At 41.6% G+C, this 26,320-nt stretch overlaps 1 protein-coding gene across 1 annotated transcript in view; it reads right to left on the bottom strand.

Moving 5' to 3' along the window:
• The window catches only part of wdfy3 (WD repeat and FYVE domain containing 3), a 64,730-nt gene extending 38,465 nt beyond the window's left edge, over nucleotides 1-26,265 (bottom strand). The window contains exons 1-16 of the mRNA XM_008291324.1: nucleotides 26,036-26,265; nucleotides 17,545-17,645; nucleotides 12,635-12,853; nucleotides 11,716-11,900; nucleotides 9,706-9,937; nucleotides 8,847-9,007; nucleotides 7,268-7,379; nucleotides 6,984-7,174; nucleotides 5,694-5,846; nucleotides 5,294-5,367; nucleotides 5,017-5,178; nucleotides 4,802-4,896; nucleotides 3,390-3,510; nucleotides 2,854-3,071; nucleotides 1,744-1,934; nucleotides 74-208 (exon numbers count right to left, since the gene is read on the bottom strand). Coding sequence (XP_008289546.1) covers nucleotides 74-208; nucleotides 1,744-1,934; nucleotides 2,854-3,071; nucleotides 3,390-3,510; nucleotides 4,802-4,896; nucleotides 5,017-5,178; nucleotides 5,294-5,367; nucleotides 5,694-5,846; nucleotides 6,984-7,174; nucleotides 7,268-7,379; nucleotides 8,847-9,007; nucleotides 9,706-9,937; nucleotides 11,716-11,900; nucleotides 12,635-12,853; nucleotides 17,545-17,645; nucleotides 26,036-26,262 — 2,577 coding nt within the window. The 5' untranslated portion in view covers nucleotides 26,263-26,265. The remainder of the gene's footprint in view (nucleotides 1-73; nucleotides 209-1,743; nucleotides 1,935-2,853; nucleotides 3,072-3,389; nucleotides 3,511-4,801; nucleotides 4,897-5,016; nucleotides 5,179-5,293; nucleotides 5,368-5,693; nucleotides 5,847-6,983; nucleotides 7,175-7,267; nucleotides 7,380-8,846; nucleotides 9,008-9,705; nucleotides 9,938-11,715; nucleotides 11,901-12,634; nucleotides 12,854-17,544; nucleotides 17,646-26,035) is intronic.
• Between the last annotated feature and the right edge of the window lie 55 nt (nucleotides 26,266-26,320).

Genomic DNA, 26,320 nt, shown 5'->3' with positions numbered 1-26,320 from the left:
ACAGTTAACATGCACTAAAGCAAAGCTCCTGGGTTTTTTTTTTTTTTTTCACAGCGGAGGCGAGTGCTCTCACCAGGTTGAGCATGCTGCGCAGCATGGCCAGCAGCAGGAAGGCGGCCTCGGTGCAGACGCTGTGGATGGAGCCCACCACCGTCCCACTGGAGGCCGGCATGCCGAAGATGAACGTCCAGATGGAGTCCAGGTCAAACTGAGAGGACAAACACACAAACTGGGGGTAACATATAGTCACGTAGACGCAATTTTTAAAACTGCCATCTGTAGTCTGTTAGCTGCTAAAATCTTCACTTTGTAAATAGAACACAGCGGGGTTGTTTTCACACATGTAGGAAATGCGTTTTGCTCATTTCTGACTTCAGCGTTGAAAACTTGAGTTTAATCATTTCTACATGTAAATCTACAGAAACACGTTTGTTTGCATTAACTTGCTTTATTCATTTGTTATGAAATATCACATTTAAGCACATTACATGGTTTCAGTAATGACACTGATGTTTCAGGTGCAATAATGAGGCAATTAATGCAAATTAATTAAACTTTTTTTGCTGTCTGAGACAAAAAAGACAACTTGCACGGTTCTTAATTGCCATGACTAATTTACAAAAGAAGTCTGCCTGATAAAGTAGTCCGATTTACGGGTTCTTGGATATAACAAACCTAGTTTTTTTTTTTGCTTTATTGACAAGATGCAGATTTTTATGTCGTGCTGGCTCCACATGTGCACCACAAAAATGAGTGAGGAGCAGAAGAGAAGCACTGAAAAGGAAGGTTTGGTTGCAATAAAGACACGCAACAGCAGTTCTAGTGCCGTGCAATTAATGGAATATTAATCACATTTGGGTTTCTCACAGGTAAATGAACATGATTACCTGTGTTATGAACGTCTAAATCCTCTGCTCATAGAAATCTGTCCATGTAGATAAACTCACAATTAACATTGTTTTTCTCTTTCTACAGTAATCTTTGGTCACACATCTGTCTGAGCTTCATGAGCTTCAGTAACTGAGTGGAGACTAGAGGCTTCTCTGTGCACAGCCGCCTAGCTAGCTAGCTCCTACTGTGGCCTGCATGCGAGGCGTTTAATGAACACTGGTAAGTTTCATCATCTAATGATGAGCACATGTTAAGCAGGTGAGATGATCTGGGTGCAATTTTATTTATATTTTTGCTGTGAAAAAAGCTCTAAATTCAGGTGAAGATTAATTTAAGTCTTATTTTGTGAACTAGCAGGAATTTATCACAACGTGGCAGCAAAAGTAGTGCTCTGTTTATTTATATGTCAAAATACAATCAAAAATATATTCTCTACAATTAATGAATAATCATAATAATAACCTGGAACTCAGTATGGATCAAAATAATCTAGATTATCATTTTGGCAAGCAGATCTAGTGAGCTGTATGGAAATATTTTAGCTACAGAAAGAATGATGAAAGCTTCTTTTGAATAATTTCTTCCCTGCAAAATCACCCCAACTGTTCTAGATTGATTTAATTCTTTCTAAATAGATTCATTCAAGTCATCTGGTTAAAATTTCTGTATTTTTTCATACTGCAACTTATATATATATATCAGAAAGAAAACAAAATATCACAATGTTAGCTCTTTTCAGTATCGTATTTCACATATTGTCTCAAATAATCACAGATTTAGAGTACAGCAGCCAAGACATGTTTGTTTTTATTTAGAAAAAGAACAAAGAAGGACGGGTGTACTAACATGTACCTGCAGGCTGTCTGGCAGCTCGGTGACAGGCTGCTGCAGGAAGAGAGCCATGAGCAGGAAGTAGAGCTCGGGCACGTTGGTGTGTTTGGGCAGCAGCGTCTGCAGAACTGGGAATCCTGGGAAATGGCAGGCGTCCCGGTTGATCTCCCGCAGTGTGGAGCGACCGCCGGCGTTTCGACCCACGTTGAAGCCTAAGGAGGAAGGTCAGAGAGTAAGAGGGAGGAGGGAATGTTAGGAACATCGAACGAAAGGTAAACAGGTGCAATTAAGAGCAACAGACTAAGGCACCTACAGGCGACTCTGGATACAGCTGCTGCACCGGGTTTGGGTTTAATGGAGCGGGATAATGAAGGAGGTGGTTGCAATAATAACCTAAGGGCTGACTGAACTGTGCACTAACGAAATTACTGCAATCTGTTGAGCTAGAAAACAAATCCGAAAAGAAAACAAACTAGGGGCTTCAACCACTAATCAGGGTGGTTTCCAAAGCAAAAGCAATGGTTCTCAACCTGGGAGCTGGCAAGTTGACAGAAAAAAATGTAAATAAATATATATAATGTGCAAATTTAGCATCATTTTCTTCATTTCTACTTTTGTTGTTGCTACAGTGAATGCTCTGAGCACTGAATTTTAATTTTTTAATGCTTATTATGTGCAATAAACATCATCTGTCAGGCAAAATCCACATTTATTTTCTGCCTGCAAACCAGATTTTGGGAAGATCAGAATCGTTCCGTGCGCTTGATCGCCAGAAAAACGGCGAGGAGGTTGAAAACCATCGAGCTCAGGAGGGACTATGATCGCAGCAGCAGCAGGGAGAGCAGGGGGGGCGAGAAATGAGAGGACCAACCCTTGGCTGTTCGGCGCACAAACTGTGCAGCTTTCTGTTTACTGAACGACGGCCAACTCCGACGGAAAGCGTTGCCAGAGTGAGGAGAGGCGTCTGCTGAGCCACGTTACAACATAGAGCATTTACACTGGACATCATTACTGCATTCAGCTGCAGTGTCTTGTAGTATTTTACTGACACTACGACAATATCAAGCTTGTTGAATTGCTCGACTTAATACTGTGTTTCACATGTTGTTTGACTAACTGTGCTGCACTCACCCAGCACCGTGCCGATCTTGTTGGTCAGGACCGAGTCGGTGTGGTCCAGCCAGCCTCCTCCGCACAGGCCCTCCTTGAAGCGGTTTAGGATGGACTGGTTGGACAGCAGCACCACCAGGATCCACAGCGCCGCCGTCACTGTGCTCGAGTGCAGATGCTCCTCCATGAACATCAGGAGCCAGTCGAAGCCCAGCGTCCTCACCAGCTCCTCGCAGGCCCTGCAGGGAGACACGCTCCATAAGCGAACCCTAAACCGCAGCCTGATACCAGCTTTAACGACTATTTAAACACTCTGACAGCTTGCTCATCATATTGTGAGCTTTTATCATTATAATCTCCATCTAAGGTTACTTTTGATGTCAGCCTGTAGGCCACTATTAAAATAAAGCTTTATTCCCATCAGAGCTGCAAATGTCCCATCGGAGCAAAACTGCTTTTTAATGATAAAAGTCTTTAAAAGAAGAAAGACATTAACACGACACACACATTTTGGTACTTCTATGATTATTCCTGAACAGAAAACATGACTGTCTTACTGGGCGTTAACCGTGCACTTCTCTTTGGTGGTGAAGAGCAGCCGGAGCAGGTTGTCCAGCAGTCGGTTTCTCAGCAGGATGAGGTTCGCTGACAGGAGGCCGCCGAAATCATCGTCGTTACCTGAGAAAAAGTTTTCATAAGTAAATTCAGATTAGAGACCCAACAAAACTGCTCTGTCCTCCAAATATAGCATTCCTATACAAGTAAACTGCATCCTCAATTAGAGGAAAACAGATTATTTTTTGTTTTGTCGCTCTACTCACTCATCTTGCTGATGTTGTGATTTGTTTCAATAAACTTGAGATTTATTGTCATCAGTTTCTCTGTTTATTGTTTATTTCAAGTGTACATATAGAAACATTCGGAAGGGCAAAATAAGCCTCATATGTTGTTGAATTTCAACACGGAGACAACATGGATGCAACTTGTAACTCATTTGTGCTCCTATGACAACAAACTGGAACCTTGTCTTAGCACACATCTAATTCTACTGATATTAAAGGCTTCAAAAGTTGGCAATATGTCAACCAAAGGCTGGATTTTCAGTAGAAAATATGAAATTACCAAACATATATACACTTAGAGGAAGTTTCTGGTGCTTTAACATCGTCCTGATTTGAAAATATTGTACTTTTTTCCATTTTCAAGTCCCACTAATTAAAAACGTGGCTCTACAGGAGTCATTTAATCATTCAGATCTGCTTGAAGCAATTCTGTCCGTGTGTGCTCACCAAATTTCATGGCTCTTTGAATTACATTTCTGGAGATAACGAACCCTAGAATTTCCCAGGTGTGGCAAAAAACGATTAAACTCTCAAAGTCAAGCCAAAAATGTTTTGGAAAACTTTATTTTTTTGGCCTAAAGAACACATTTATAAAGAAAAAAAATGAGACACTGCAGCAACATATTCAATATATTCTGTCTAAATTAACACAGACTGACCCAACATTTGTTCATAACCAGGGGAGCAGAGGTTTTGAACCATTAAAATAGCTTCACAGGTGAGATGGTTGATTAAGGGTGAAAATGCAAAAAGGTTACATGAAATTCTCAAAAATTCTGCCTAAATATTTGACAGTTACCTAGTTTGGGGTACAGAATAACAAAAAAGTAAACTTTGAACAAAATCTGAGACAGTGGAGCAACACGGCTGGAGAAAATATGTAAATGTTCATTATTAGAAATTAGAAAAATATTTATTTATTATTTGTTTACGTTGTTGTGTCCTTACCTACTTTGTAAAGTGTCTTGAAAAGTGCTCGATAAGTATTATTATTATTATTATTATTATTATTATCATTAATAAATGGAAATGCAGTTTAGTTGTATAGGAACCTCATTTTTGTGATGCCGTCAGATCAGCATGTGACCACTTCAACAAAACCTTTAATGCATTTAATCAACTGTTACCTCCATCGATTTTCTCCTCGTTATTGATTTCCATGACGACAAACTTCTCACACACAGCGAACGTGGGGAGGGTGGAGGAGATGAACTGGCCAAACCTGCCAGGTGAAGAAAGTTTTGATTTTCTGTCTCTCAACAAAAGTCAAGCATTAAAACTGAAATCTCTTCTTTTAAATGGAATAAGTTCCCTTCATGTGACGGTGTGATTGTGGTCTTACCGCAGCAGGTCGTACGGGTTCGGGAAGCCTTGCAGCAGCAGACTGAGCACGTTGCTGATGGCGGCCACAGTAGGTTGAGACAGTGAAGTGTCTCTCAGAGTCAGCAGCAGTCTTGGGATCAGCTGAAACTCTCTCAGTAGTTTGGCGTTTTTAGCCGCCTCACTGTTTAATAAAGTGAAACCAGGAAGATTAGAGTCAACAGCAGCAACGTAGCATCGTCGTTATTCTCCATTTGATCTGTTTTTTTGTTCGGAGAGATTAACTTTTTGACACTTGCCTGGATTCTGTCAGCAGTTCAATGAAATGCTCGAACAGAGACAGATGGAGCTCGTAGGGAGCGTGGAGCCAGACCTGAGGAGCAGAAGGAGCAGCCTGAGACCCCGCGACACAAGTTACGTTTGGCAGCACAAACTACTGGCAACGAGAGGCGCCGCCTTGGCACAGAACCGCACGGTTTTGGGAAAGGTTCGGCAGCGGCGTGATAACCTGCAACTTTCAGCGTTTCATCAGCTAGAGAGGGGTTTAACTGGAACAAGTGGTAAACTGGTGGGTTTCATGTTTAAAATAGGTGAATTAGTCATATTAAGATTACTTCTCTGTTGGGAAACACTTCATGTAAAGGTTCGTTGCTTTAAATGTAGTGACACCGCAAGTCCGTTTGCCTCCCAAATACTCACCTCAAAGTCGCAGAGGAGGTCCTGGAAGGCGGTGGAGTTGGGGATGATGGACGTTTCGTGGCCGCTGTCGACGGTTCCGACCAGAGAGAAGGTGAGATGGAGGATGTGGCTGTTGAGCAGGGAACGCTTCTTCTTCAGCAGCATAGCGAGCAGCTACAGGGGAAAGACAAAATGAAACCGTTTAAATCAACATGTTTCAAAGCGACTGAGTTTTGTGGTTGTGCAGATTCCAACAAACTTTGCTTTCTATTTGTGATTGAGCAGTCACGTTTATATTAACCCTACGAACCCCAAAACCAATTAGCAGGTCAGAAAAGTGTTTTCTTTTTTAAAAAATTGCCATTTCTCAAAACCAGAGAAACAAAAACTAAAAAAAATTGATCAGATTCTCAAATTTCTTTTTATGTATCATTTGTGACACTTCTTTGCAGAGAGATAATTAAATATGAGCTTAAAATGTGATATTACATCCAAATCACACAAAAATAAACCATTCTTATGGAATCCCAGAAAAAACAAAAAACCTCTGCTTCGCAACTGAAAAACCATAAATGACTCAGCTGCGACCAACAATCACAGTATAACAATTCAGACCTTTAGGCTGAACTGCAGGCGGCGTTTACATTGAATAGGGGGGAGACAACTAGAGGCTGAGAGGAAAACGTACTTGATGTGCAGAGTAGTGTGAAAACAACCTAGTTCGTAGAGGAAAAAGTGTAAACAGGCCTCGTTAAAAAGCATATCTATCGCACATGGAGCTCAAATCTTTCCTCCAGTATTGCTAACACGTGTGTCACCTGAAAAAACATGTTGAATGCATGTTTTTTTGGGGTTAAAATTGCAAATTAGTAAACAAAGAAAATCAACTTTCATTTCTTTCTTTTTTGTGATTTATGCATTGAAAGCATTTTTGAGTTCTCTCTACTTCTAGTCGAGGTTGTGTTGTTTCCATAGAGGTGCAGGACTTTATACTGCAGTGGAAAATGAGCCCACAGTGAGTAAAAATGTCAGAGGAGCAAAGAAACTGCTGTTGGTTCAGAGGGTTAAGCGTGCTGATGCTCACATCCAGAGTGATGTGCAGTCATTGTGAAAAGATACTAGTTTCTGTCCCCACCAAAACAGACGAACAATCATAGGAAATGCAAGCGTTAAATTGATAGGGATACATTTCAAAATAGTTTTTTTCCAAAAAGAAACTGCATAAAGTAACCGACTTCTACAAAATATTCGCAAACAAGCTGTGAATCCAAAACTGTAGACGAGATGTTAATGGTTCAAACTGTGTCCAACCTGGTAGCCTTTGATTCGCTCCATCTCCTTACTGGCCAACGGGTTGCTCTTTACTACACACACCAACGCCTTGACTGCAGCGTACAGCCCCTCCACATCTGACGCCATGGCAACCAGGCCCAAGATGGCCGCCGCCCCTCCCACATACTGCAGGTTGGTGGCGACGGGTTTGGGCCCAAAGGCGCGGACACCTGAAGAGGTAAGAAGAAGGAGACATTGAGACCGGAGAGCTGCAGACGACAGGATTAACTGGTTTCAGGAGTTGTTTCACACACGTAGTTTACCTAAATATCCAATGACAGCAGCTCCGATGGTGCGAGCTGGACCGTTGAGGTGACCGGCGGCGTTATGGATCAGCTTGACCGGAGTGGCGTTCTCATGAGACGACACAGCGAGCTGAAAAAGGATGTTAAAAATACACTTTAACGTTTTTATTCCTCTCATTTGCCAGGTAACTTTCTCTTCTATTATTTTGGAGGGTTTGAACACTGCTTGTTATCGTGTCTTTTTCATGCCAGGGTCTCCCGTTTTAGTGCTGAAAGCTGCAGCCTTTCATCAACTCTAAAAGGCTTTTATTTATCCACCTGGAATGAAATATGGGACCAATTCAGCAAAGCCAGAGGGAGAGGGGACGTAAGAAAACAGCAAGAGATACTGTGGCTCTATCGAACAAAAATAAAAAATCTCTCTTTATGGAGCTCTATTTATTCATTTTAACATGACAGCCAATTTAGCAAGTGGAAGAGGTGTGAGAAATTCTATAACAGCGACGGCCTTCATGCTGCGTTTGTAGCTTTTTTGCTAAGAAGGAGGTGATAATGTTGCATTTCTTTATTCTTCACTGACATATTTCTTTTTCCAGCTGCTGGTACAACAAACGTCTCTTTTCTTATTCTGTGACGGGCCTCTTCTACAGCAGAAACGCTGCCTCTGCAGTTTCCTTTGCGGCTCGAGTCGCCGTGGGCTGAGGCTTAGCGGAGAGAGCCGGGCGGGCTGGGAAATGAGTTGACAGGTGGGGAGAGAGATAGGGATGCAGGAGGAGCTCATCCAACATGCAGCTCTGGTGGGACAGTCGGATGGTGTGTTTGGTTCTTTCAATGCGTTTGTATGTGTGAACAAACATTCATGTCAGTTTAAAGAAGCGGGCGTTTGCACAGATGTTTGCAGCTGCATGTAGGTAAATAGAGAGCAAGCAACAGGAAGCTCAACAGAATGTTTATTTATCATTCAGGATATAAATCTTTACTCCGTGCAAACTTTGCACTTCGCTAAAGGTCTCCACTGAACTCATCACCACACCAAGCTGAGGGAGAGAGCTGCTGCTGCTTCGCTTTTTCGTTGGGTTACATCAGTCAGACGTGATGTAATGTGAGTCAGTGAGCTGAACACTCAGCTCAGTCAGACTCCAGCTTCCTTCCACAGAGAACTCAATTACTAAAACGTAGGAACGACTGAAGATAAACGCTCCCAACATATGACATGACTCTGGACAAACCCAAGAACAAATCTACAAAAGATACACCCTTTCAGCCACTAAAAAAGCCTAGCTGAGGTGAAAATGTAACCTAATATGAGCAGTGCTGTATGTATATTTTTGACGCAACAGAAGTAGTTCTATTTCCAGAAGACCTATAATAAATCTTTTTTTTTTTTTTTAAAACTCAAATTCAGGATGTTTTTTTTTGTGGCAAAGAAAGGTTTCAATGATTCCAGGATAGAAAAATAGGATTTAGAGAAGTCACTGTAAACTCAAGATTGCCATGATCTTTACTGTGTTCCATCACATTTGCAGATTCGTAAACAGTGCAGCACATCTGACCATAACCCTGATGACTCCGTTAACGATGAAACTTGGTGTCTGACCTGTTTGGCGATGGCTTTGCTGTCCAGTTTGTTGTAGACTTTTCTGATTTTGGCCACAGTTAGAGTAGAGACGGAGAGCGCGTAGAGGCTGAAGGACACCTTCTCCTCAGGCACCAACGCCACCGGAGTGGCAGGAGCTACTTCAGTTTTAGAGTCTTTACCTGGACATGGAGAGCATAAAGAATAAGTAGAGAAACAGAGGAGTTGCATCGTTTTTGAGCTTCATGACGATAAAAGAACATTTTCACCCAAAACTTTCTGATTATCTTTGCTTCACAAACGTCGGAATAAACTCGTTGTTTTTTCTTCATTCTTCATAAACTAACATTAAATAGAAGCTTATACACAGTTTAATAAACAACAACTGATTGTTTGGCATTTTCACTTCTTGTTGCATCTTTTTTTCTCTGAAACACAACAACACAGAAACCCAGGGACTGTTTTTTAGTTTAGACAGAAGATTTTAGAGCCACTATGATGAATAAATTATAATATTTTAACAAAAATATCCTAACATCACAAGAATAAAATTTTAATTCCAAACATTTTTAAGGAAAAAAAAAGTCTATTGTGAGAATTAGGTTGTAATTTTAAGAAATAAATATGTTTTTCAGGAACAGCGCGTGCACTATTTGGAGAATAACGTCAAAATTAGTGAGAAAAAAGTAAATATTCCGAGAATCAAGTCCTAATTTTGTAGTTAAAGGCTCAAAATTTTAAACTTAAGTCAGAATTTAAGAAAAAGCTCACATACTTTGGAAAATATGGGAAAAAACGTAAATAAAAGTCTTATTATGAGAGGGAAAAAAAGTGATTAGGTGATGACAAAACGAGACGTGAGGCCAGAAAAAGCACTCACAGGGCAGGTAGACGGCCTGAAAGCTGCCCACGTTGTTGGGTCCCAGTTCATAGATGGCAGCGACGCTGGTGGCTGGCAGGACCTCCTCCAGGAAGTGGCTCGGCCCCAGACGCCACACCAGGCTGGAGAGCTGGCGCTGGGCGGGAGGCGTCCCTACGTAGCCGTAAACGGTGCTCACCACAGGGGGGTTGGTGGAGCCGGAGCCGCCCGGAGCGCTATGGATGTAGTGGAGCTGAAGGAGAGGAAAGGCAGAGGTGAGGGTTCAGAAAAGGGGTTTTAGGAAGAGTCTATGTCCATGTAGGAATTTGTGATGGTTCACGGCAGCGTACAAAGTCTGTCTTTCATGTTTAACATTAATCAATTAATTTTCAGGTGTAAGGGTTGGCGTTTTGACACAGTTTAGGAGGTTTGGTGCTCATCACAAAAGGACTTTTTTGACTGTTTCAAGTGTTGCAGGAGCCCTGGGAGCAGTGAAGCTCTGCACAAAGGAACTACTTGGACAGGGATGGCGGCCAAACTTCAATTTGACTTGGTTTGTAGGCACAGTCTTGGAACTTTTTGATCACAACTTGTATTTAAGGATGGGACACTGCCATTCATTTGTGAAATGTTACTATCCTTCATGTTTTAGTAATTTAACTACAGAATAACACTTCAAGAGGGTTCATGCTTTAGTGAAGGTGAACTGAAAGACAATTTATGAACACGATTACGAATCAAAGCTTTTTTTTTAATATCATTGAAAATGAAATATTTAGAGATCTAGAGCCTGTCGGTCGGACAAAATAACACTTCAGAATGTAGTGGTGGCTATTTTCCTTTTTTTTTTTTGACATTTCATACCAACACATTAATCAAGCAGTCATAAAAATACTCACCATATTAATTTATAATAAAAATATGTAAGAGTGACAGCCTTAAATGTCACACAACAGTAAGTGGTGTAGGAGCTTTTACCGTGGGAATATGACAGAACTGTTTGTACTCACTGTAAAACTGCATCTCAGCAGTTTTCTGAGCATATGTTACAAGTGTGTGAAGTCTGGAGTGCAACAGCTGCACAGAGTATCATCTATTCATTATTCATAAAATCATCAGTTTGAGGGCTGATTAATGAACAATTAACAGAAGCCACCACTGCTGCTGTCACAAGGTAGTTTTTAGTTTGCTATGATGATGCACCCACGAGATTCTTTATACTTTCACAAGGTTAAAAAAACAAAAAAAACATGACCACAAGTACACTGTTACATGCACACAGACCAATAAGGGACATATGAGCGGCCGGCGGGTTCCTGTGTGTGGACCTCAGCAGGAAATGAAGCTGCTGTTATCAGCGTTGCAGAGAGGAAGCTGTGACTTGTGGTCTGAGCTGGTCCTCTGCTGTCCAATCTCAGGGGAATCTAAAGTCACTAAACCGCAAACCACATCACAGTGCGCTGGCTGCTGCACTGCAGGCTGGCTGCTGTTTAAAGAAGGCTTCAGACATTTCTGCGCATATCTGTGCTTCTCCTTTCAGAATAGAGATCAAACATTTTAGGCTAATTATGCGTCAATCACAGCAGCAACACGGTGACTCCAAAGCTATTGATCCTGCGTCTCACTGATGTCATATCAATAATAAATCATCAGCATACCCTTGGCTTTAAAATGAACGCAATCTCTCTCTCTGTAGCTTTAAATAGCAGGCCTCTTTAAAAATAGATAGCAGTAAATGTGAGAAGATAATGATATTGCACATGAGCAGTAGGATGTCTGCTCTGTGTATTTCTATCCATACATCCATCTACTTACCAATGGGAATATAAAAGGACTGCACAAGGCATTTTTCACACGTGTTAATATTTAATAGACTGAAAGATGAACCATTGATTTAAAAATGCTCAAGAGATGAGCCGAGTTTCATTTTATTTCAACTGAGATTTATAAATAATAGTCGAATTGTGCTGCACAAAGCGGATGTCAGTGTTTCTAAGAGACGTTCATGATGCACACGGTCAACAACTCTACCTTGACGGTGCTGATGAGCTGGCCGTCGATGTACAGCGTCGCCATGCTGTTCTTCAGCATGCCTTTGCTCATGACCAGCACCAGGTGGTGCCACTGGCCCTCGGCGATCAGCTCACCACAGCGGAAGCGAGCGCAGCAGGGCAGGATCTCGTAGAAGGAGGCTTCTTCACTCGACTCGTCGGCTGCTTGATGGGGAGGGAAGCAGGAGGCGACACCAGAGAGTCAGAGGGACTGAACGCGTTAACCCAGGGTGACTAAAGCTTTGTTAGTTGTTACAGACATGTGACAGTGTAACGTTACGTCTTCAACTTTAAGACCTGACAACATGCCCTGCATCAAATCACTCCAAAGGCTCTACTGAGTTTGTCTGTCAGGTTTAACAAATATTAAACATTATAATGGATCACAATGATGCGTACAAGTTCAGTCAAAGCAGGAGTCCAGCTGTGAGGCCTTTGAGCTAAATTGTTAAATACTCACAGTTTTATTACCACTTGCACCTATTTGTGTGACACTAGTGTGACGGCTTATAATGTCTGAAGAACGTTATCAACATCAGTGTAGTTGGTGCAATATTAGTTTCTGTGTCATGTGCATTTCATTTCATGTTCAATATGTAATGTACAACACATCATATTTTCATTTCTCATGAGTAATACTTTAGTTTCATGTGTAATATTTCACTTTTTACTGTTCTATTCTAGCATTATTTAACTCACATACTGCATGCTGTTCAGTAACATATCGTACTTATATCTTATTGCTGTCTACTTTTAGGCACTACATTTCTTATGTCATTGTTTTTTTCTGAGCAGTACCTGGCACAAGCAGTTCCTTCTGGATTAATATGTTTTATCTCATTTTGATCCTAAAAGCTACCACCTGATGCAACAAATGAAATCCTGCTCCTGCAACTCACAGTACGTCTGCAGCAGCTCCTCCTTGGTGGAGACGGTGAGCGAGCGGTCTTTGGCCGACAGCACCACGGACAGGCAGACGTAGTGCTGCTCCGAGGACGTCGCCCGGCGGACGATGGTCAGCAGCCGGACCGGGTGAGCCTGAGGGGCGGCGCTGAAACGCTCCACGCAGAACCAGGTGGTGTAGCTCAGGCCGGACGGAGGAGGAAACAAACGCTCACCTGGATGAGAGAACGACGGGAGGCAGAGGTCAGGTGGGTGGCAAAGGAGGTGCAGTTTAATGTATAAATGTAATCACATCTCATCAGCAGTTTCTGCTCGACCATCTCTAATTTGCCTGAAATTTTTAGAGCATAAAAGATAGATATTAACAAAGATATCTGAAATTTTAACTTGATATATCAAATGCTTACTTGTTGACCCACTTTGAGCACATGTTCTCACGCATTGAAATGTGCATCTATGCTTGAACGATAATATTTCAGGAACTATTACGAATAAAGTCCTGAAATTTTAGGCAGAAAAATGTACATTTATTAAAAACATTCATACAAATTCTTAGTTATATTGGAAGAACCATTTTGAAACTCCAGAGCAGTTTTCAGCTACCAATACTTGTGTTTTCGCAGTACAACACACCTGTTCTATCAGCTCATCATTTCTGTGATCAAGTATTTATTAATAAAAAAGTATTCTGCATGTTTTGTTTTGTATTATTGTTAAATGCAGCTTCATGTGGTTCAGAAAATATCACTCGTTGACTTCTGCTTTTTTAAGTTTTTTTTTTTGGCCTTTTGGCCTTTATCAGATAGGGCAGCTGAAAGAGAGACAGGAAAGTGGGGGAGGAGAATGGGGGACGGGGTTGCAGCAAAGGGCCATGAACTCATGGCCGCTGCATCGGAGACTATGGCCCTTGTACATGGGTCGCCAGCTCAACCAGGTGAGCCAAAGGGGCGGCCCGACTTCTGCTTTTCTAATACTTTTGTTAACGTGAGCTCTAAGATGGGGCTTTTCATCTTCAGTTTAAAGTGTTTCTGAAATATTGTCCTCCAAACACAAGCTCAAATGTCAACATGTAAAAAAAACACTTGATATATCAATTTAAACTTCCACAGAAAGCATTTTAAATATTCACAGGTGATGATAAAAAAGCTTCAGGCAAGTCAGGGAAGGTCGAGCAGAAGACCCCTGATGATTTTAGATGGAACAATACAAACGCAACTAAAATTCAGACTGTCGTGTTTTTGCTTTCTATAAATTGTAATTCAGAAAATGACACAAACACAGACGGGTGAGGTTCTACCTGCCGCTGCATGTAAACACATTTCACAAGCCGTGTACGACATCAGACACATGAGACGATGCAATTTTCTGGGTTTCCACCAGTTGTTATTCTCTACATTTTCATCATTAACTAATCGCCACAGACGATGTCACTTTTTGACAGATTGCATGTTTACTCTTGTTGTATTTGACAACAAAATGAATGAGGAGCTGGTTTTTAACGCCCAAAACAAAGCCATACATCACTATCTGCTGGTACTAGCAAACTACAAACAAAGTGTGGATTATGAATTTTAGTCAGGCTCCACTTTAATTTGTTTAGTATTGTCACTGTTCTCTCATGTTGTGATTTATTATCTTGCCTGTTGCTTCTTTTAACATCAATAAGCCCCATGGACTCTCTTTTAATAATAAAGCTTGTTTTCCTCACTTGTAATTGCATTTTACACAAGTTTATAAATTGCTTTGCTTCAGCGTTGATTCTGCGGTGGATACAGTACGGCTTTTAGTCAGACACGTCTGCAGAGCAGCACAATGAGTGTAGAGCAAGGATTCAAATTCAGCCCTCGGGGCAGACGGCGACCAGTGTTCGTATCAAAATGAGCTAAAGTTCCGCGGTTACATCAGACTAAATGACAGTACGTCGGAGTTAGCTGCCAAAACATCACGGCAGAAGGGAGTCTTTGAGCCACACTGTCCTGCAAGTCAATGAGCCGGAGCTTCAGAGCAACGCAAAGTCACTGCGGCTCGGGATGAGGTTGTCACTCAACAGGTTATCAGACTGGACCAAATTAAAATTGGTCCGCGAGTACACAGCCGAGCCGACTGCAGACTCGAGGAAAAGCTGCAGTGGAAAATGCTGCAAGAGCTTAGGCAATCTGTTGAAAACGGGCTTGAGGGAATGTCTCGTGCACATCAGTGGATGCAGCAGGGGCGTTGCGAAGGTATTTTGATGAATGAGCTCGGAGGTGATGTCATGCACAGATGTGGGTCAGACAGGAGGAGGAGGAGGAGGAGGAGGAAGAGGGGAGGTAAGAGGGTTAAGACGAACGAGGCGAGGAAGGAGGGAGGGAGGAGAGCAACAAAGAGCAGAGACAGATTTGGGGCGAAAGAAAAGGACCGGAGATGGAGATAAGCAACGAAAAGGACAAGGGAAAAAAGGGAGAAGTGTGAGCGACAAGGAGAGGCGACTATAAATAGAGTCGGCTGGAGGAGACAAGAGGAGAACAGCGAGGGGTGGATGAGGGATGAAGAGGTAAACAGATGGAGGGACGGTAGTAATGCATGAGTGAATGAGGAGGAGGAGGAGGATCGATTAATAAAGGAGAGGAGAGGAGCACGGAGAGTCTAGCTGTGCTTCATAAATACTCTATGAGGCCACATATTAGAAATTCAACCATAACGTCAGAGATTAATTTTATCTCTGCCTTACGGCCCAAAAACCCCCCCAAAAGGCCCCATTCCATGAAGTCTCTGCGGGCAAAATAATGTTTTTCACTGTGATTTGTGATTCATTTTCAACACAGTCTAATTACTTGACAGTAAACCAAAGGCTCAGAGACAGGTGAGGTCTACCAGCGCAGACGTGAACCTGCTGGTTTGGGCTTCTGCATGAAAAAAAGATGACATCAGGCTATAAACACTTAGTGGGTGAGATGACGAAACCCTGAGAGGTTTAAAGATAATAATAAAATAAAAGAAACAACAGACAAGAATGCAGGTAAAGTGGGGCAAACGATGGGGAATGAAGCCAGCACAGTGATGTGAGGAGGGGAGTCTGAGCGGTTAATTATTCATCAAACATGGAGCCAAATGTGCAACGAGGAGGAAACATGTTTGTGTTTTAGTGTTTCTACGGATTAAAACTGAAAAGCATTCCTACGAGCTACATGACAGAAATGTTGACCCGACGTGAGCCACTTTGCAGCCTCAGGTGTTCCAAAGTCGAGGCTTGAATCTAAAGGTGACCGAGCATCTGCCTTTAGGACCCCTCAGTACTGGAATGAGGAGATGAGGCTGCAGAATCAGTGTCTACTTTTAAATCACTGCTCAAAACCAGTTTTTATAGTTGATTGAATCTTTTTTTTAAACTATATTTTACACTGTGCTATGGCACATTTGGTGCTTTTATATTTTATTTGTATCAATTCTTGTTTGTTCTATTAATTTTTGGTGTTTAAATTCTGTATTTTGCACCTTTTAACATTTATCTACTTTATTCATTGGAATTTTCCTTATTATTCAGCCTGATTGGCTTTTCTGCTGTGATATTCTCTTCCTGAGTATCCTCTTTTGACCATCCACCAAATGACCATGTTTTTAAAAAGAGGTGAATATTGATGGAGGTGACCATGTGTGCAATCTGGGGTCAAAGGTAACATTAGTTTTTGAGTTAAAAATCCTTAAACAAGGTGGGTCATGTTGATTTTTTTGCCTTTTTTCTTTACTCCAATCAGTGGATTAATGTTTGAAGTGCCATACCTGGAGAAATAATGTAGCTAGAGTCCTGAAATTTTGCGGACTCATTGATGAGACACTTGGTCTTCAGTGGTGCAAACCTACTTTGATAGAATAATGCAAAACCATTTATATGATGGTGCAAATACAGCCCAAAAATGTGTAATATTTCTGTCTATTGTGATATTCCAACAACCGTAAAAGATTGTTTTTCCTGTGATTGGCACCAATACGAGGTATAAAAATGTTGAGCATGGTGCCAGTCAAAACTTTATGAGGAAAAACAACTAATAATTTTTTTTGCATTTATGTTCAATATTAGGATAATCATTGGGTATTGATGGTGAAACCACTCCAACAGTGTCCCAGCTGATAGAGCTACAAACCAGAAGTTTTCATATGCTGTATAAAAAGACACATAATCTTTTTTTGTTTCACTATCTGACATTAAATCAGACGAAACTTCTCCTGTTTTAGGTCAGTTAGGATTACCAACATTATTTCTATTTGCTAAAACAGCAGAATAATGAGAGAGAGAATTTTATAGAGAATTTTTTACTACTTTCTTCAAAGTCAGAAGTTTACATAGACTAAGATGCGTTCAAACTATTTGGGAAAGTCCAGACGATGATGTCATGGCTTTGGAAGCTTTTGATAGGTCAATTGACAACACTTGAGTTAAGTGGATCCTAACTGACCTAAAACAGGAAAAGTTAAGTCTGACTAAATGTCAAACAGTGAGACAAAAAAAAGGTTATATATCTTTTTATACAGTGTATGTAAACTTCTGGTTTCAACTGTAATATTATTACTGGGATGGAGAAAAAAAATAACAATTATGGACAAATATGAGATGGTCTAGTGAACTTGAGGTGGAATGACTTATTGGTGTGACTCCTGAACTTGCGATTACACCACAAACATCACATCGTAAACCCAGGCAGACTGAGCTCAGACGGTTCATGACTCACAGTCCTACATTTACACTAGTTGTAGAAACTGGAGAAAACAAAACACATTCTGTATCCGCATTGTAGGAGCTGATAGGAGTCATCTGGTGTGATGTTGATGAGTGAACTTGATGCCAGCAACAGGGAAATAAGCCACATTAAAACCCTGTGTGATCTCCATCTGTATCATCAACAACTTATTCATTGAACTATTTCTTTACCTGTCCCCATCCCGCTCAGCACTGCTCCGTCGCTGACACCTGAAGCGTTGGTGTTGTTGGTGGGGGCGTTGTGGGGTGCCAGGCTGGGCAGAAACAGGCACCTACACGGGGGGAGAACAGAGGACAGATTAACAACTGCTATCTGAGGAAACAGCTGTAGCGGTGACAAAACACGTCGTCGGCCTACATATGCAGTTATTGTAACGGAGATTTACTGCATGTTCTCCTCCGCTGCTGCAGTCTGGCGCCGTCCCCGAGATAAACTATTAGGAGAAACTCGTTTTAAACTCACAGGAAGAAAAAAAAGCAGTGCGATAATTCTCACGCTGAGACACAGAAGCTTTGTATTATAATATGGAAATTCCAACTGCCTAATACTTGAGGATTAATTATGCATGAATCGAGGATAGAGGTGGGATGAAAGCACACATTCGGGCCGGTTTTTCAAAAAGGAATCTGCTCATTGCGAGTTTCATCTTCTTGCACTTGAGCTTTATGATAATATCCAAATTAATAGCAAAAAAAAAAAAAAGCACAGGATGATAACTGCACAGAGAAATCCTGCACTAAAGTCCTCGGTAAGCTTCTTGCATTACACTTTAAGTCTGATGTCTGTATGCACTGTCATGTCGGTTTTGTTGTTTTTCCAAGGACATCTCCAGCGGACAAAGACTGGCAATCATTCCGCAGAATTACAAAGAATTGTGGTGGTGAGTCGGCGTTGTGTTCTGCTGACTCACTGCCCCTCGCTGAAGGTGCTATTTTCTCCTCTCTAATCATCCGTCAACCAGCGCTGGAGACACTTGGCGCTCCGGGAGACGAAAATGGGGATTTGTTTGTTTTGTTTTTTTCTCCTTTCTACGTTAGGAGTCAAATACACCTCTAGAGCGTGAGGAGGCTGCAGCCAGTTCAACCAGAAAAATCACAGACTCCAGCTCAAGTGCAGGACAGCCTTAATGACAGCTGTTGACAATATCCGTACGTCTGCAAAAGAAGCACAGAATCATAACTGCGGCCTTGTCTCTCTTGATATATTCCTCCCATATAAATGCTGCTCGAACAAACTGTCTGCACTGCAACTCCTTCACAGTTTAGATCTAAACCGAGTGAGGCGTGACTGATTCTCGTCTAGGAAAGAAACCCAAATACAACTGAATAATTCAACACAAATCAGAAGAAATCATCACAGTCCTAAAAGCTGTCCTGACACAAAAACAGCCAATTAACTAAAGATGCACATCAACATCAACCGTATTTATATATCACATTTAAAACAACAAAGGTTGACCCAAAGTACTTCGCATTTGACATCAAACATTAACATTCCTGCATCATCTACCAACGGTGATATCATCAGGCTAAGACCCCATGATGTCATCGTTGTTACCGGCTGATTAACACTTCAAATTAAAACAACCAGGACGGACATCATCAGGCAGATGACACCTGTCGGGCTAAATGTTTACAGATTTAAGAAATATTGTATTAGTTGCTTTTGTTGTTTGTTTGTTTTTTTTTACTCTGTAAAGCGTCTTTGAGTTTTTGAAAATGAATATGGCATGTTTTACTAAGTTGAAGGTACATTTGAAAAAGCCAGTGGGTGATCAGTGTAGTAAGGCATTAACATGTGTGTTAAATTCCATTATGTCACAGCCAAAGAATTAAATGATGACTGGATTTGACAGAAAATGAATGAACAGTTTGCTACATGATAAGGTCATGGACAGGATCCTTTTTCAGCTCAACAAAACCAAACAAATCTGCTTTATATCTTGTCACTACATGTACGTTGCTTTGTGCCACTTGTTTTTATGTCTGTTTGTCTGAAAGCAGGATTATACAAAAAGTACAAGGCGCAGATTTGGAACACTGTCTTTAAAATCTATAACAGGATACTGGCCTTGGCAGAGGACTGCGCCCTTATAGTCGCTTTAAAACCCAACAGTGGCAGTAAAACTTTATTTCACCCAATCACTCAATCAGTGGGTCTCCTGCGTACTGAACCATGGATTGGATCTATTCAAGCTTCCTCATTTTATGGCTCCTTCAAAGGATGCAAATTTAACCTAAAGCAAAAGTTCGTCATTTCCTAAAACAGCTTGATGCTAATCTGTAGCATGTTTCCAGCGGTGCATCGGTCAACATCTGGTGCTCTGGGGAGTATTTCTAGCAGCAGGATGGAGAGTGAGTAAACTTTAGTGTGCCGTAGTATTTTGAATTGGATGCCAATGAAGGTCTACGGTAGAGAGGAATAGGATTTAGGATAAGATAACCCTTTATTAATCCCACAGTGGGGACATTTAGGTTTGTGTTACAGCAGCAAAGACAGTGCAAACATTCAAGAAATGTAGTATAAAAATAGAATAAACCAAAATATACAGAAGTATGAGCTCAAAAATAACATTATCAAGCTCAGGAGACAGAAGATAGTGACTGCTAGTGTGATCAATTCACTGCTGAAATCAAAATAAAGCACATTTCCAGTTGTTTACTTGGCATGAATCTCAATTATTTCCTGGTTTCAACTTCTAAAACCTGAAAACTAGCATTCTGTTCCCCATTGTTGTAAATGGAGCATTTTTGGACAATAACCCTGCAATTTGGATTAACATAATTGTTGGTTGCAGCCGCACATTCAACAGGATCTTTTTTTTTATTAGCGCTCTATAAAATTAGCATTTCAACAGAGGCGCTAATTGAGTGCAAAAAATGACCTAATTTGTTTTTCTCTTCTTGTTTTTCCACCTGGACAGGAAGGTGAGGGGTCAGGGTTAGCTACCGGACAACATCCCCGAAGCTGGCAGGGATTCAATGATTTCTTTTTTTTTTTTTCGAGGACGCTTCTCAAGGGCAGACGCTCTGCTCCTACCCTTAACAGACAGTCTGTCAAACTAACAAGTGCACCACCCTGCTGCTTCACGCAATGCCGCCTTTTTTCCCCTCATCACCTTGATTAGGCTATAAAAAAAAAAAAAGGAAAAAATAAAACACTCCAGGGATTTTATGAGGAGCCTGCCTTGTAATTTTTCTCTTCCCAGTCACGACGATGTTTCTGATTCTTCAAAAAAACATGAAAATCTTCCCTCCACCCCCATCCTTCCAGACTGATAGCATCTTCCTCTTCCCCCGTGTGACGGCTGGCTGGGTGCGTTCATGTGTCTGAGTGTGTGCAAGCATGTTGTGCATGACGGAGAGTGGTACTATGTGCATGTGTGTGATTCCTAATAGCAGCAGGGGCATCAATATTTCATGTTGACAGATGGGAGAGGAAGGAGGGGCGGCCTTATACAATGAGTGTGTGCGTCTCCTCCCGTGTTGACGCCGAGCAGAAAGTGGGCCAGCGCCTCGCTGCCAGTGTGTGCGGCGCTTCGCTGTGTTTTCAGGAGAAACTCCATGTTCTATTCTGAGGCTGCTGCGAGGAGTCAGATGGGCTTTTTATGAGCGGAGGAAATGGGAAAGCTAAGAAATGGTGGACCAGAAAGTCTGATCGGCGGGAAGCTGGGTGTCTGAAAGCAGCGAGTAATAAAAGCAGCAGAAGTAACCGTTTGATCACGAAGATCTGAAGATGTTTTCACACTTATCAAAGAGGTTCCACGAATTCCAGTGGAAGTGATTAAATCTGTGGAGATTACACGTCTTTTCTTTTAAGGAGTCTGTTCTGAACAGTGTCGAAGCTGAATTGGTAAAAATGTAGAACTTTGCAGGTGTATTTTGACAAACTTACAGACCTGATATATTGAACTTCACAGTATGTTTAAGCTTTGACTAATCTCCCTTGTAGACACACACAGACAACGTGTTGTCATTGCTGTTATATAAAGCTGTGAGGTGGCATAATCAATAATGTCAACACTGAAACATGTTGGCATCAGTGTTTTAACATATTTCCTTTAAACTGAAGTCATCATAACAAATCTTTTTCTTCAGTCTCCCTGTTTAATTGTCACATTTTTGGCTCCAGTCATTGGTCGGCTGCGTTTCAGTTTAAGATAATTGTGACAGTACCGGAGGACAATCGATTAAACGCAAAAGCTTCCAAAAATCCAAGACTTAGAAAGTATGGAAGTACTTCAAATTCTCGCTAAACAGAAATATGTTAAGTAGACTTTGTTTCGGTAGCATTAAAGACATAAAGAGAAACACACAGGGGATATTCTTCACAGAGGAACTATGCATCTGTTCACTTCTCTCCTGCTCTCTGTGCTCACACTGTGTATTATTGCAGTCGAATTCCCCAAAAAGCTTATTTACAATATTACAAGTACGAAATAGTGACTAAAACGCAGCACATTAAGTCTACATGGAAATGATAGTGATCTATCAAAAGAGCAGAATTAATTAAGAACTATTTTGACCACTTACTAATGCTAGAAACAAGCTCAGTCGTGGGATTTCACCGAAACTGTTTTGTACTGAAACTACAACAATAATCTGAACTGAAGGTCTATTTATTAGCTTCAATTTGGGGTTTTCACCTGAATCTGAGATGAAGCAAGTAACTTAATAATAATAATAATAATACATTTTTTTAGAGGCGCCTTTCTCGGCACTCAAGGACACCGTACATACTTTACATGAATCCATTAAAAGAAACAACATCAAAAATAAGTAAAATCACTAAATTAAACGGAACAATAGACTTCAGGTGGAGTAGGCAGTCTGAAACAGCTGAGTTTGAAGTTGTGATTTGAACTGGGGGAGTGAATCGATGTACTTCTATCAGCTGATAAACACTGTGAGATGTGAAGCTGAATCCAGCCCTGATTTGGGATGCTGTCATGCATTTACTGTCATATCTGGTGTTTCTTTACCAAACACTGGAGCTGAGGACGATAACCGAGGCTGTAGCTGAAGCCAAACTTGAACAACACCAATACAGATGTTTTTTTCTCCACATCTGGGCCTCTCATCCACACGCAAACAATGTTTTTCTTTTCAGAAAGTCGTGAGTAAAATGAAGATGTTTTAAAACTACTTTCAGTTCACACATGCCCTTCAATGCTTTGTGTAATGAGAATGTCCCTGAAGCTACAACAGCAGCAGCAGATACATATATATAAATACATCACATTCTTTATGTTCACTTAGCACTGGCAATTACAAGTTTACAACTAGACATAGCATTGCTGAACCACTTCACTGGCGTCCACACAAACAACAAAATGACAGAATGTTATTTAACGTATTGCTTATGTAGATTGGCCCTGCATGCTTGTTAGAGCATTTGTATTTGTGTTTGCATTCTTTGGTGTACAGACAGTACATTTTGTAAAAAGATGATCATGCGGATGGACTTTAACTGAGGGGGACGACATCTATTTAGAAAATATCTGTATTAATGTGCAAAAGGCTTTAATGTCTACAATTTGACTGCAAACCTAAAAACAAAACAAAGGGAAACCACCGAACTGCACCCGAAATGAGGATGAACAACGGGCTACAAACATATATTCCTCAGTTACACCTCTTTTCCATTTCCCAGCTCTAAAATACTTGGAATTAAATCATTTTTAGTGGCAAGGTCAAGCTTCTGAAACAAATAAAATCTTCTGTCTAAAAGTCAAACTGTAAAAGTGCATACAAAGAACTATGCACAAAAGATACAGGAAACTGAAAACAATGCAAACTATGTTTTTAAAAGCAGAAGAGCTGATCTACACATATTCTCCACCATGGTAACACTATCGAGCAATTCAATCACAAATATAAAAGCTGCTAAACTGACCTTCTGCAAGATGTCTGCCTTCCTTTCTTAAACCCGTATCTTTACACACATTTATGAGAAATATAACACACCAGTCTCAACAGTTGTTTACTGGGTGTCAGCTAGACGTGAGCATTTGAAGCGTAGGGGCAAACTGCCAAGGTCACATCACACACACACACACACCGTGTTTTCCGCTGGACCCCCACACTCACAGCGCCGCTAACACACAACACAAACCTCGGGGTGCAGCAGACCCTGTCAGCAGCGGCACAAAGAGCAGCAAAGGGTGTCGCATGACATAAAAGGCGGAAAATAAGCCTATTTGTATGCGCAGCTCCACAACTGGAGGTGAATAACAGTCTCCTGCTGAGACAGTTGCAGGTGCTGCAAGGAGGTAAAAAAAAATAAAAATCACACACACACCCAACCTGTTTCATTGCAGGGAAAAAATAACACGGCACCCTGAGGTGTGTAGCGCTGGTGAGGAAAATTGATCCGCAAAGAGAAAAGTGGTTTACAGAAGAATGGGCACCATCTGTTGCTGCACCAGCATTTCCAAAAGCATGTAATGACGACTGGCCCGTTCCTGCAGCTCTGATCCTCCGATAAATAAACCTTATTTTAATAATGAATCAATTGAAGAGATGTAATGAGTGGTGCGGCTTTACGTGAGCGTGTTCTAGTTCACCGTTTCAGGTTTATAGCACAGTTGCTCTCGTGAACACTCAATGCTCTAACAAGCAGCAGGAAGCATTTGTTTTCAGCAAACAGGCTCCTGCACAATACCTGCCAGGGGAACATTTACCAGCTTAAGAGGCCAGATCATTTTTTCATGAATGCTGCAGAGAACAAATCAGAACTGAAAGAAAAAGAAAGACGGTGAGCAGGAACATGAGCCTAAATGAATGCTGATGTCGCTGAGTGTCTAAAAAGGAAAACATGGGCCGACATGTAACATTTCGTGGCTCAGAATGGGCTTTTGAGGGTCACAGTAACATCAGTAGTGAGTCTGCGTTACATAATTTGACAGAAATGTAGGCTTCTGACTGTTACTTCTGAGCATCAGATGAACAAAAATCGATATTGGGGCGTAGTGATAGCTCAGCTGGTTGAGCTGGCGTCCCATGTTCAGGGGCTATAGTCCCCGACGCAGAGGTCTCGTGTTTAAGTCCCGCTCATGGCCCTTTCCTGCAGGTCTTTCCCCCATTCTTCTCCCCCACTTTCTTGTTTCTCTCTCAACTTTCCAATCGAATAAAAGCAAAAAAGCAAAAAAAAAAACCCCGACTTAAACAAACAAAAAAAGCTTTGTGCTGGATTAATTAAAATGAAACTAACTAATGTAGCTATAACAGCTATAATCCCTACAACTCTTTTTTTTTTTTTTTTTAAGCTTTTCCGCCTTTAATGATAGTAAACAGTGAAGACAGACAGAGAAACGTGGGGAGGCGCGTGGGGGAATGACATGCAGCAAATGAGCCGCTGGCTGGAATCGAACTGCGGCCGCTGCGTCGGGGATTAAAGCCCCTATACATGGGTCACCTGCCCTACCCGCTCAGCTATCCGGGCACCCATAAGCCCTACAACTCTAAAATGACTTGTGTGACATTCTACTAACAACTTTCTCCTGGAAGTCAAGTTCTGGTCAATTTCAATATCTTTTTATATACTAATAATTCAATGTGATGTACAAGGCTGTCTGAAAGAGGGGTTATGGTCTTTCAGAATTAGTTCTTAAAACATGCTGTGCAGCCATGTCGGAAATCAAATGTTAGGAATTTCCTGATCAAGTGTTTCATTTAATATTGGGAATCTGCCAATACTGAGGACATTTTTCTAGATAATTCACACTTCAAGTGTTGTAGATGAGCTGTAGTACCCAGTTGCGCCACCAGGTGGAGTCTCTCACTGTTTAATGCTGTAGTGACTCAAGGGGGCGATGACTCGGACTACTGGCACTTCCATGTTGGCAAGCAGACACACTGTAGGGGTCTAGCTAGCAAAGGACACCATGACAAAGACGTCCGTGAGGTTTAACGGCATTCAGCCAGACCTGATGTGTTTAAGACAAGCCTGGATCGACTAGGACAGCATTCCTATATCACAGTGGCACACATAATAGAGCTGACACTACATTATGTTATGAATTAAACAGCGATAACCAGCAAAGGACAAATTCCCACTGAGCTAAATGTGTGTCATCTATCAACCAATTGCTGCTTAAAAGAGCTGCAGATTATTAAGACAGTTATTCAACACTTGCATCCCCAGTGTCCTGCCACAAAACACCTTTGTGCCAGTGGATGCAAAAAAAAAACAAAACAAAGAAAGAAAGAGGTTTAGGTTTAAGCTGATACAGAACAGTTAAAAAATGCCCTGATCTTTGAGACTGTCCCTGTTTAGTAAATCTAAACTGACATACTGGAGGACAGAGGTCATGGAGTGAGGAGGAAGTATGTTGTTTGAACATATTTTTAGGTTCCGTCTCCAGGGAGACGTTGACGGTGTTGCATTTGGCTGCACACATGAATGGACATGCTATGGACAGGCGTGAAGTGGGTGTGAATGTCGGTATGTTAGTGTAAAAACACATAGAAAATGGACAACACAGGAAAGGAGGTTTCAGACTATTCGACATGCACTTTCAGACAAACCATAAACACTGTAAGTCTGAATTGCACATATGTCCAACATGTGTAAAGCAGTTCCCCCTTTTTTTGGTTTTAAAGAAAAGAAAAGCTAAGAACCAGACACGTGTAAAACCTCTGGACATTCACGCCGACTAACCCGAAGCCCTCCAGCGACGTGTCGAACTCCACGAATGCGGGCGTGACGGCCGATCCGTGCAGGCGGATGTCGTGGGGCGTCGTCATGGACACCAGGCACTTGACTCGGGTCAGGGGGACGGTGCTGCCCTCGGCGGAGCGGACCAGGCTGCGGCTGATGCGGTACTGGCCATTATCCTCCGCCGGCGTGGCGAAGACGCTGTCGGGGCCGAAGCCCTCCATGGACATCGTCATACTGTCTGTGAAGTCAACAATGGAAAAAAAAAGAGGGCAAATTCAAATTGTG

The sequence above is a fragment of the Stegastes partitus genome, unplaced genomic scaffold (assembly GCF_000690725.1).
Source record: "Stegastes partitus isolate 25-593 unplaced genomic scaffold, Stegastes_partitus-1.0.2 Scaffold735, whole genome shotgun sequence".
Classification (NCBI taxonomy): Eukaryota; Metazoa; Chordata; class Actinopteri; family Pomacentridae; genus Stegastes; species Stegastes partitus.
Note: the sequence above shows the minus strand (reverse complement) of the source record. Positions and strands in the feature narration are given on the sequence as shown.